The 12,844-nt window shown below is 36.4% G+C and overlaps 1 protein-coding gene across 1 annotated transcript in view; it reads right to left on the bottom strand.

Moving 5' to 3' along the window:
• The window catches only part of LOC149284586 (glutamate receptor ionotropic, kainate 2), a 274,071-nt gene that overhangs the window by 137,516 nt on the left and 123,711 nt on the right, over nt 1-12,844 (bottom strand). The window contains exon 4 of the mRNA XM_089496448.1: nt 1,977-2,158. Coding sequence (XP_089352574.1) covers nt 1,977-2,158 — 182 coding nt within the window. The remainder of the gene's footprint in view (nt 1-1,976; nt 2,159-12,844) is intronic.

Below are 12,844 nucleotides of genomic sequence, written 5' to 3'. Positions count from 1 at the left end.
TTTTAAAGTGTATGGGGGGGTGCCACATACAGGATCCGCCCCAGGTGCCAAATACTCTAGGTACGCCCCTGGCTCTCCCTAATGTTTAACAGATATTCCTGCTGTAGACCCTTTTATATAATGCCTACAGAGAAGCCAAGGAGAAGCCGCAACTTGCAGTCTGGTTATTGGTCCTTTCGTGCAAAAGGTAATGTGCTTCCAATTTCATTACTGCCCTAACCTCATGGATGCGACTACACTACCCAGGTAAAAACACAACTTGCAGGGCAAGCTATTAATATTAGCCTATTATCTGCTTAGTTGATTTCACCTACATATGTATCTCCTCTTTTCTTCTTCTACATTTCTGAGTTAACATTTTAGAAGTATGCATTTTTGCAAAGATACATTTTAACAATGCACAACTTTACAGAGTTGTACTTGTGATATTATTGCTTCAGTAAAAGGCCTTAATGAAATGAATCCCATGTATTATTCACTAGAAATAAGTCTAAATACATTAAGATGGTGATACAATACCAGCAGATAGTTTATACATTATAATACAGTATAATTACAGAATTTCAGTAAAGGGGGTATTCATTAGTCAGGTAATTATCTCAAGTGATGAATCACTTAATATTTTATTCCATGGGGTCAATTTCTGCTTATAAACTACTTCCTGCATCAAGATTATGCTATGTGGAATTATCGAACAGTATGTGATGTTGGCTTACATGTTGTAATGCATTTAAAGGCATTGTTATTTTGGCTCCAGGGAGAACAAAGTGCCTAGAGATTATTGATATTTTTAGTAGGCCCACATACTTATAGAATTAGAATACACTTATCAACATTAAACTGCAGCTGACACTCTCAACTTTTCTTCTACTTTGCTTATATAATTTGCCATTTGACTTGTTCCACATAGAATGTCTACCTTGTTGCAGACCTTGGTATCATCTACAAAAAGAGACAATTTAACATTAAGATGTTCTTTTATACTGATCCTTGAGGTACCCCACTACTAACAAGTCCTTCTTCTGAATCTACACCATTAACTATGACCTGCTGTCTCCTGTCACTCAACCATTGTGTTATTTATTCAACTATCTTGACATCAAAACACAAAGACTGCAATTTATTAATACATTTCCATGGGGGACAGTGTCTCATGCCTTACTTAAATCTAGATAGGCTTAATCAACAGTTCCTCCATGGTCTACTATTTTAGTTATCCAGTTAAAAATGTATTCACTTAGTTTGACAGGATGGACCTGCAATAAAGCATGTTGTTTCTGACCATGCAAAGTAGATATTTAAGAATCTTATCTACTAGCATGGTTTCCATTATTTTGCTGAGAAAAGACTTATTGGTCTGAGTCCAATTGCCAACTTCCAGTCTTCTGGGACTATTCCTGCCAATAGTAACTGCTTAAATAAGTCTACCAATGGTTTTGGACACTTCAAAGCTAGTTTAATAACTTTGGGTGTATCCCATTGTATTCCTATGGATTGTACTAATAGTTTTAATGCAAAAATGAAACTAGCTAAAACATCAAACAATAGCATGTGCTCATGCTAACACCATACTCACACTTTAACACACACTCACACTAACATCATACATTAACCCATATACTTTAACATCATATACTGACACAAACACTCTAACACCATACAGTAAAATACACATGCTAATAGATGGGGTTGATAGCGGGATATGTGGGACTGTGGGGCCCAGAATGGGACTGAAATTGGAATCATTAGGCAGCTCTAGAGATAAAGATGAAGTATACTTCAGTCTCAGAGTCCACATTAACTCTGACCACCGAAACACTTCTGGCTTCAGCCCCATTACGGTCCACCCCTAAAGATGTCCCTGCAAATCAGTATTTTAAGATTACCATATAGTTTTTACCTTTCTTTGCTAAGGTCAAGTCAATTTAACAAAGTATACTCACATAATATAGAAATTCTATATGTTGTATTCTTACCTGTTTTAGTATGCCTGCTGCCATATCATGACTACAGTCAAAAATCACATGAAATTCTTTGCCTCTCTTCATCTCTTTGAGCAGTGGTTTGGCATCCTTTGTGTCCAAAGGCAATTGACGGATTTTAAGTCTTAAGTTGTATCTGGATGGAGCCTTGATTAGCTCCTGTAGCCTTATAAGACCTAAAATAGAAAATATAAGGTAAAAAGATGTCTACACTACTTCTTTTTGGGTTACTGAATGATGAATGTGTTTGGGACGGTTAGTATTTATATGGTTCAAACAGTTCCTACAGAGCTGTAAAGTGAGAAGTATATACATTTTCTACGTACTGGAACAAACTTCAAGGTGAGAAAGCTATCTGCTATAGCTTAAACTCTTAGGTCATGAGTTTTATTCTGGAACGAATGTACAGAGAAAAGAAAAGGCCTCTCCATACAGTATACTTAACAATTGTGCCAGACTGACAACTCAGTTCATAACTTGGTTTGACCCAGAGATTGCCGGGTGAGCACTGCTTCTCCGGTTCCCCGGGGCAAGACCCGAATCCTCCGGGTCACGGGAGCGGGGTCTTGACACGCCCCGCTCCCCATCCACTTTCCTCTCCCGACGTCAGTGGGACTGCCCGCTGACGACAGTGTGCAGTCCTGGCCGCGTCCTGCAAGGGCAGGCTCCGGGTAGCCGGAGCCCAGAAGTTCCCAGGTATGGATATGGGGTAAAGTAGACATCACCCTTTTTTATTTGTAGCCCAGCTAGAAATTGTGTATTCACCAGCATACCTGTAGTGTATGGAGTATCAGTGCAGTGATCAATGCAACAACCTATACCTACATAGGAATAGTAAAACCTGGTGTTTAATGCCTTGGCCATGGACATAGTGCATAGAATGCACATATCAAATAAAGTTAATCAAATAGTTCTAACAATATTACAAATCAATTAATCAAATCAACACCATTTAAAACAGTATACATAAGGGTTCTGCAACCATATTGTCTGTTGAATTTCAAATGAGTTTTCCAGTGGACATCTCAGTTAGTCACTGAGTTGTAAGAAAGTACTGTACAAGGAAGCATGTAAAAATAAGTAAAACATATTTTAAGGGAGTGCTTACATATGGCTATTAATAGAATTGGGAACATTATGTTTTCACAGAGGAAGCAAAACTCACTTTCAAGATACTATTTACTTTATGCTGTAATAAGCCCTCTAGAAGCAGGATGGGCTTTAAGTAAATTCTAATATTGTAATGGATGATAATTCACAATGGATATGGGCTTCATATGTTCTTGCTTTTAAAATAACAACATGAGATAATGTAGAAATGTAAAAACTGAATCAATATTTTTCCTATTATAACATTGAATAGTCCCTTGAGTAAAAAAAGGGACCCTTCAATGACACTCCAGCGTCCCCATGCAGCTTCACCAAGGAAGAATGCATGTTAAAATACATTGTAAATAGTTTTAGATGCATTCTTTAGCTAAAAGAAATTTAGCAAAAGCACCAGATTTGCACATCAAGCAGAGCTGGAGCACAACCTCACCATTGACTGATTTTCTTTCCAGTTTTCACCAATCATTGGTAAGACAACACTCCCATTAAAAGATATGTTTAGACAAATGCATTTCCTGTAAGCCAAGGAACTGGATGATGATGCGCAAATGCAATGGAGGGATTCTGATGAATCCCTCTTTGAAAATGTAAATGTTAACTGTGCTTCTGTTCTGGAGGTTTTTTACATCGGAATACTAGCTTGTATTATACAAGGGGTTTATGTTACATAATGACTCTGGGGCAAATTATTAAAAGTACTTTTATCACCATAGCTAGCAAATAAATGGTTACATGAGCAGAAGTAATACATTAGTTGCTATGGCAGTGTCATGTTGGGACTTGGAGCTCCTTGCAGGGAGCCAAACTGCAAGCAAACAAAAAACTCAAATGGCTAGTAAACTGTGGACAGTTTACTCAACTGTCCAAACTCAGAGGTTCCGTGTCCTTGCGTATTAACTCACGCAAAACAGTTGGTATATTCACTAATATTTCACTTGCTGGTGAGTGAATGCAAGGGTATTTTACTTTAAATTTTGTGGAGACGGCATTCAAGTTAAATTGTCTTCACATACAACAAAATTTAGCAACCTAACAAATAATAGTTGTATACAGATGAGAAGTTTTGCCAACATGTATGCCTTTTTTCTTTAAGATTCAACATTATTTTCTCTTTCCAACAAATTTCCAACACGTAAGTGCTTTGTATCCAGTCAATCTTATTTATTCTATCACATCAACTTCAAAACATATCCTCTAACAATTTAAGATTTTTTACAAACTAATTTTCCCCATTGCAGACAAAATTATTATTTATCACATAAAGTCTACTACAGTGTTGTTTTTATTTATAAAAATGTCATACTTCTCTATAAACACTGTAGTTAAATCTACCATTGCCTTTTTTATATATCTGTTTTTTTTACAGTCTTAGTTACCAAGAATGTTTGCAGGATTTTATCTACAGCTTGATTAGAAATGCAGAGAAGCCTTTCTTTCAATTTTTTTTCTTTGATGTCAAAATTATTCTGTCCTTGATCAAAGACTTAAACAATTTACCAAAAGCATGACTTTGTGAGATTTATTAAAGTGGCTGCTATCACATGTATTTTTCTTTTAATCTAAATTCTTTTGTTTTTGTTTTCTTTCCAACTAATAAACACCACTTTGGGGTTTTTTGTATGTTTATAAAAAAGGGAAGAGTGACACATGATAGGGTTTGAACTTGGACAAAATTTTACCTAGTGAGCTTCCAACATGTGCCTGTAGCCCACATTTTAACTGTGCTATTCATTTCTATAATGTGAAGAGAAGAAAATCAAACAGCAAAAAGAAAAACACGTATAGCAGTTTTTGAAGGGACATTCATTTGTTATTTTTTTAGTCAGGAGCATTGGAAGCATTACAAGTAATTACCTTCACCTTTTGCAAGACAATTTTCAATCTTCTACTCTGTTTAAGCCACTTTACTAAAGCAAGTTCAGGGTAGGCATGCATATAAGCTTTAAACACACTCCAAATGGATAACACTGAACATTTTCTCCCTACCCTGACTGATGTGGGTAATTACGATGTTAAAAGTTATCTCAATAAATTCCAAAGTGAAATGTTCTGTTTTTTTAGATATAGAAGCTTGCAATTAATCAATAGAACAAAAAAAGTACATATTTCATCAGTTTTAAAGGTTTTAAACATTTCATCCTAGGCTTGAGGTTTTGTGAGCACATCTTGGCTTTATCTTTAAAAGTCAAGACAAGAAGGCCACTTACATAATTTTCACGTGTGACCTTCTGAGATTATTTTTGTACTGTAGGTATTTTAGAAACAGTGACATCATGAATTAAGTAATGTTTTTTTCTATCCATATATCTGTCATGGCATGAAAATGTTTATGTCCCATTTTAACCAATGTTCCCTTGGCTGTATTCATTTATACTTTGACTGTTGCATGCCAAAATAGTTATTATATCCTGTAAGTCAGTTTACATACTGAGTCAAAAACGGAAAGAAGCCTTATTTTTATGTTAAATGCATATTGGATTCTGTTTTGCAGCATAGGCAATGCAGGTATTCTTTAGTTATAGGAATAAAAAATAGACTTCTTTCTCAATTCTCCCCAGCTACCTCCACTGAACTCATGATATGCTTTTTGGAAATGCACAACACAACTAGATTCTAGTCAATGAGAGTTGAGCTCTCATTGAAACCAATAGGTGTAGCAGTAGCAAATTACATGTATGCTGTCCAAACCATTATGGTTTGCTAGCATACATGAGGTTGACTGGTGCTTCAGTTACTAAAATGTGAGTGTTACTGGGCATATTCCATTACATGCTAACACTTCCTGAAGTCAGACAAGGCGGCCAGGGGAGAATCTTAATGTGACAGTGCAACACTCCAAAGTTAACTCCAACAGGAACACAACAAACAAAAAAAATGGTGATGCACAGAAACAACAAGTCTTTGAAATAAAATATATTTATTCCAAAAGTGATATAAAATTTAAAAGAAAGCATATACATACAAAAATTGTCAGTAAAGTAATTGAAAAGCCCAAAAATACCAAAAAATCACATACATTTTTTTTTGTAAAATACAATTGAGTCCATGTAAAATGTATTACAAATAAAAAAATACATAAAATTAAATTTTGCAGACTAGACTGTTCTTTAAAGTGCTGTTCATGAGACTTGTACATGGCAAGCAAAATTGTTTTGGGCAACACATTTAGTTTCCCAGCTAGTTCAGCTTATTTTTTATTATTATTCTGAAACGATATTCAGGGGAATTCAAGGGTCCCTGACGCTTTTAGGACTCACCTTTAACCAACAGCAGCTCCATCCCAAGATTAAGGAAGAGTTCCACACTTGATTTTGGACTGCAGGATCACCAGCAACAGCAACACTGCACCAGTGGATGCACACATCCGACAGGATGCTTTGGGACTCAATTTCTCCAAAAATTTAACCAGTTTGATTAATTGATCCCTCAGAGTAAGGACAGTGGTATGGCATCAGCAGCAGTAGTAGAAGGGCACTGGGAGTAGGTTGGCAATGGCACATATCCAGACAAAAACATTGAATTTCCCTCAAAATTAGAAGAAAAATATGTATCCTTTTCCAGAGTAAGGAAGGAAATATGGAAGGATATTGAGCAGCAGAAGCAAGGGCAGGCCCGCCACTTGTAGACAGACACATCCAGCCACAAGAACTGACCCCTTAATTATTCATATAATATTGATTTCCCAGAGTAAGTAGGGTGAGAGAGGACCAGCAGCAGCAGTAGCGCACTTGATGTGGACAGGGGGGCACTGGCAGATGATAGGCACATGCAGCCCCTTGGAGCAGCTGAATTTCCCCTTATATTATATACAGTATTATACATATTATAATGCCTGGTTTTGTCACCAATATTTAAATGAAAACCAATGGAAAATGATATATAATATCATAGAAAGATAATAAAAAAATTAACGTCCCCAAGTAGAAGTTTAGCTGGTAGTGTAAATGGGGAATTGTCTTAAACTACTCAGGAACAGGTTTTACATTTTAGACACCTAAAAGACACATTGTATACAAGCCCAGTTAAATGCCTAGTCTTGTCGCCAATATTTATCAATGAAGATGAAGAACAATATATATTATATTAAGATATAAAGATAATATAAAATATTTTGTGTTTTGCCTTAATATAAATTAGTAAAAAATGTGTGATGCAGTCTCCACACCAGTACATTTTGTATAAAATATGGTGAAAAATTTAGAAAAAAATGACTTTTTTCTAACTTTTATTTGAAAAATCTTTTACTCATCTATAAAAGGTAATGAAAAAACCTGCCAAATAGATTCTACTATTTGTCCTGAGTTTAGAAATACCCAATGTTTTTATGTTTTTTTAACTTTTTTCTGCACGTTATGGGGCAATAAGTACAGGTAGCGTTTTGCTATTTCAAAGCCATTTTTTCCAAATCTGGTAATTCTTCCCCCCATATGCCATTTTGGGTATCGTTGAAGCCGGCCAATACAATTTACCCCATCAAATCATATATTTTTGAAAACTAGACACCCCAGGGTATTTCAAATAGTAGTAATATAACTCTTTCCATGCACTATATCTACCACCAGTCTTTGGCAAACTTTGTGGTAGTAATTTTTTTGTATTTTTTTTCCACACACATTTTACTTTAGGTATGAATAAACAGGTTCTGGTATATGTCACTATCATAAAACACCCCAATATGTGTTCAGCAACATGTCCTGAGTACAGCGATACTCCACATGAAGTTTTTGCCTGGCTGTTTGGGGTGAAAAAGGGCCACATTTGTTTGCAGTAGTATTTTCCTGGCATATGTCGCTGTGTGACCATCCTTCCCCCCTTTGTTAATTGGGACATTGTTGAAGCCGGCCAATTCAATTTACCCTATCAAATCATACATTTTTAAAAGTAGACACCCCATGGGCATGTTATATGCCAGTATTTTAACTCTTTCCATGGGAGAATTGTTTTAAGCTAATGTGCTAATTTTAGGACTTGCTCACAAATTATTTTATATATATATATATATATATATATATATATATATATATTTATTTTTTTTTAATTTTTTTATTTTTTTTTGCCTTTTTTAATTTTTTTTTTAATTTTTGGGAACTTGAAGGTTCCCCTGATAGTGACATCAGTGGGAAATTATTTTTACATTTTACTGTTTTCTTTAACTATTGTTTTATAATTATTATTATTTTTATTTTATTTTTTAATTTATTTTTACTAATCACACTGTGATTAGAAAGCTGGGCTCCATTGACTTGCATGGTTGAATGCAGTACCTGTATTCAACCTGTAAGTGGAGCCAGAGTTCTCTAGAGGGTCTGAGACCATCTAGCGAACTTTTTCAACTTCATTAGTTTTTTTACAGGACGGCGGCCATCTTGCAGTTGGCGAAATCACTCGCAGTGGCCACAGCCCGTCCTGGGGTAAGTGTTTGGTGTCGCTGAATGCCTCCTGATCGAGGCATTTCAGCCACACCATTAAAGTTTAGGAGGGGATCGTTGATCGCCTCCTAATCACTTCTAAAACAGGCGTCCGCCGCCATACAATGTATGGCGGACGATGAGGCCCCGGGGAGGGGCCAGACACCACCCCTAGTGCCGATCGTGGTGTTGCTGAATGCCTCGAGGTTTGGGGGCAGAAAGTGAACGTAGATCGCTTTCTTCACCCGTTTAAAGTCATGACGGTTCTGGCACGTCAATTGTTGTTAACCCTTTGTTTTCGGGTGATGTGCCCGGACCGTCAATTGTCATTAAGGGGTTAATATAAACTATATGCACATAAGTATTGGGACACCTAACCATAACACCAACAGGGACTTTTACAACATTGCATTTTAATTACAGACATTAATATGTAGCTGGTCCTCATTTGCAGCTATAAGAGCTTCCACTTTTCTAGTAAGGATTTCCACAAGATTTTGGAGTACTTCTGTGGGAATTTTAGCTCATCCACAATTGTGAGGTCATGCACAGATGTTGGACAAGAACACCTGTCTTGCAATCTCTGATACAATTAATCCAAAAGTGTGCAATGGAGTTGAGGTCAGGGCTTTGTGCAGGTCAATGAAGTTCTTCCACACCAAACTCATCCGACCATGTCATTTATGGACCTTGCTTTGTGCACTGGGGCGCAGCCATGACTTCCCCAAATTCTTCCCACAAAATTGAAGGCATAGCATTGACCAAAATATCTTGGCATGGTGAATGGGGCATATAAAGACATTTTGGACAATGTTATGCTTCCAACCATGACCTCAATCCCATCAAACACCTTTGGAATGAACTGGAACGGAGATTGCGAGACATGCCTTCTTATCCAACATCAGTGTCTGACCTCACACTAGCTCTACTGGACTAATGGGCAAGAAAGCCTTCCCAGAACAGAGTGGTCTATATATATATTCCACAACTATGTTAGCCAGCTGGATTTATTTACAGAGGTGGAAAAATCTTAAATCATCTTATTGCTTACAAATGTCACCTCAGCAAATATGCGAAAAGTGTTACGCCAAACTATAACAAGTCTCAATCTAAGCAGCCGGTAATGAAACTTCTTTCACATGTTATTCTTTATGATCTTGGATCGTTAAGGCAATGCAAATTTTATCAATAATCTGTCATTTGAGATTGAAGCTTAATGTATGTAGTAGACAGTGCCAACAGTTGCTATTACATCATTACATTACTGATCAAAGTCACTAATTGGGTGAGATAAGTAGATGGGAGCATGTTATAATGATTAACCTAAACAGTAAAGGTTAATGTTGTTGACCATCACTACAGTGTTGTTACAGACATATAATCTTTTTAACAAAGAAAAGTCAATTTAGCAGTTCATCAGTGGTGACATTACATAATAGCGAATGGAAAGGCAAATGTGTACATTATTATTCATTATATAAACAGTAAAACATGTATACATGCAGGGGCGTAACTTGAAACCAAAGTTCCCAAATATTGCCCTGGGCCCCCAACCTCATAAAGCACTATAATAAACAGGTACCAATGTGCTATAATTGCCCCCAAACAACTTTTGTGTGCCTTCTGTGCCCCTTGCCCCACCACTCCAATATACACTCACACATACATAAACACACTTACACAAATTACATGCACTTACACATACATCTTCACACATCCATGCTCACACACACAATTACACATCCATGCTTGCACACACATATACACAATTACACATCCATGCTCACACACAATTTTTTTTTAATCTTTCATTATTTGTTTGATTTTTGTATTACATTACACAGTATAGACAAATAAACATAGATCCACTGATCATGGCCATCTTATTTGTGTTGTCATTATTACAGCAATCCATATAATAGTGTTCAACAATAACATAAAGTATAGTATCTCCATACTATTCAGACCATTCATACTATTAGGGGAGTAATTTTAATTTAGAGGAGTAAATCAAATTATGAAAACTCATAATTAGGTTTGGAGATTCTTTTTAAAGAGATGTAGTGCAGACGGTTTATTTATTCGAAATCGCTTTTATTCCCTTTATCTTTGTTATTACCTTAATATCTTGATTTAGGGTAAGTAATACATTAGTTTGGAATCTCCCTTGATCCCTTTGTCTTAAGTGTGATACTATCTTAACTCCTTAGTTTGAGGCTAGATGGGAGCATCTATTATTTTGATTTAAAGTAGCCCTTTTTTGAAAAGGTCTGGCTTCCCTTCCCTATAATAGAATCCTTTTTCCCTATTTTATTGGAAATTTATTTGGTTTGTCACTTCCCACCACTCTACTTCTTCTTGCTTTTTCCATTTCCTTGAAATACATATCTTAACTGCTAAACATATATGAGCAAACAGGTTTCGTTGTTCATTACTTATTTCTGGTAGGTCTAAGGAGAGCAAAAATGTCTGTTGTGAAAGTACATTATTTATAGACAAGCCCTGGATAATAAGAGGAAGGGCTGCATGACTGGGCCTATATTTAACTAGAAGCGTGCTGGCCAGGTTTTTAAGGGTCATGTAAGGGACATCCTATGGGGTCCCATATCCTCTTAGGGGTGGGGTTTTTTGGTGGCTATTTAGGGGACCCTTTTTCCCGCCACTGATCAGAAATTCTGTTAATCAGAGTGACAAACCAAAGTATTTCCCGCCCTCCCTCCCCAATTTTTTCTGTTCTACCTGTATGTGGTGTACGGCAGTATTTTGAGATAGGTATGCTGAATTTACGATTGGTTGTTATGCCAACATTCATGTTTAACTGGTTTTCTCCACGGGTTCAGTCCCTGGGGGAACTTTCAAAGGGTAGGGTGTTCCGACCCAACGGTCTCCGTTTGGAATTTGGCGGGATATCCCTACAAGATGTTGTTTGGTTATGGTTTTTACATGTTATTAATGCATAACCTATCTCTTGTTTTATTAATATTTAATATATTTTCTTGAACTTGTCACAGTTAATAAAGCACTGTGGCCTTACACTTTTTCCAACGACCTCATGTCTCTTGTGTTTTTATTTCATGTCGTTTTCGCTGTATGTTAACATATATAGTGCCCGAGTCAAGAGAATAATGAGTTTATAAACCGTTACGTTTGTATTTTACATTTGTTAACCTCTCGCAGTTACACTAAATATGGAGGAGAGTTCCCCTTTCCTTTTTACATCTCCAACAAATGGGTGAATTTGTTTTATTTATTTTATGCATTTTCATCTGCACCATGTACCACCTATATGAAATTTTATAGTGAAGTTCTGTTGGGGTTATGCAATGTATACTCTTCCTAATTGTTTGTATCCGGTCCTTAGGATCGATCATAACATTTAGCTCCATTTCACATTTTTCTAAGAAAGGAGCTTTTGATTCTTCCTGTAAATTTTGTATGAGATTAATTGCTTTCGTTATTTGCTTTTCTCTATTCTTGGTTTCCAAAAACTCTATCAAGTCATGCGATAGAATGATTTCTCTAGTGCTCAAAAAGTTCTTCATTCTAAGGTATGTAAAAATTTCCCGTGGAGGAAGGGTAAAGTTCTGTTGGAATTCTCTGAAAGATAGAGAATTCCGTTGTTACTCCAATTATTTATCCGTAAATCATCTATACTTAAATAAATTACTTGGATTGCGTCAAAATTCTTTCTTAAGCCTTTAAGAGTATATAAAACTCCTCTAATTATAGGGTTAGAATTTAAAAGGTTTAGTTTCCTATAATTATTAACCCAAAACAAGTTATATAGATTAATATATTCTCCAGTCTTGACCATAAAGGTTCTTCTCTATCCTTCCTATCCCATGCCATAAAGTGGGTAATCAATACATGCATCGTGTAAAGCTTTTAGTAGAAAGTAAAGTGGAATAGATCTAAAGAGGTAGAGTACCTTTGGGGTAATATACATCTTAATCAACTATGATTAGGGGCACACAATTTTAAACCGGTACGAGCAGTCAGGAAAAAGATTTTGCGACCGCTGTGACCCCTGTAGTTTCGCCACTGTGTACATGCATTTTTAATAAGTGACATGAAGACCATCAAGAGAAAGTGAGTTATCACTAAACCTGTGATGAATGCACTCAAGATACATACAATATCAAGGTCACTTTTGCAAATGCATTGAGGGATTCTGCATGTGCTCCTTTCTCACCCCATCTAAATGTTCTGCATGTGTGAAAGGTGCTGGTACTGAATTAACTGGGAGCTCTTTCCTGTCACTGACTGACTGCTTAGGGCAATTAACTGGGAGCTCTTTCCTGTCACTGACTGACTGCTTAGGGCAGTCAACCAGTGGAAAGAATA

Source organism: Sceloporus occidentalis, unplaced genomic scaffold (genome assembly GCF_023333645.1).
Source record: "Sceloporus occidentalis isolate IW3139 unplaced genomic scaffold, rSceOcc1.0.p SCAF_90, whole genome shotgun sequence".
In the NCBI taxonomy this organism is placed as follows: Eukaryota; Metazoa; Chordata; class Lepidosauria; order Squamata; family Phrynosomatidae; genus Sceloporus; species Sceloporus occidentalis.
This window is presented reverse-complemented; position numbering and strand designations above follow the sequence as displayed.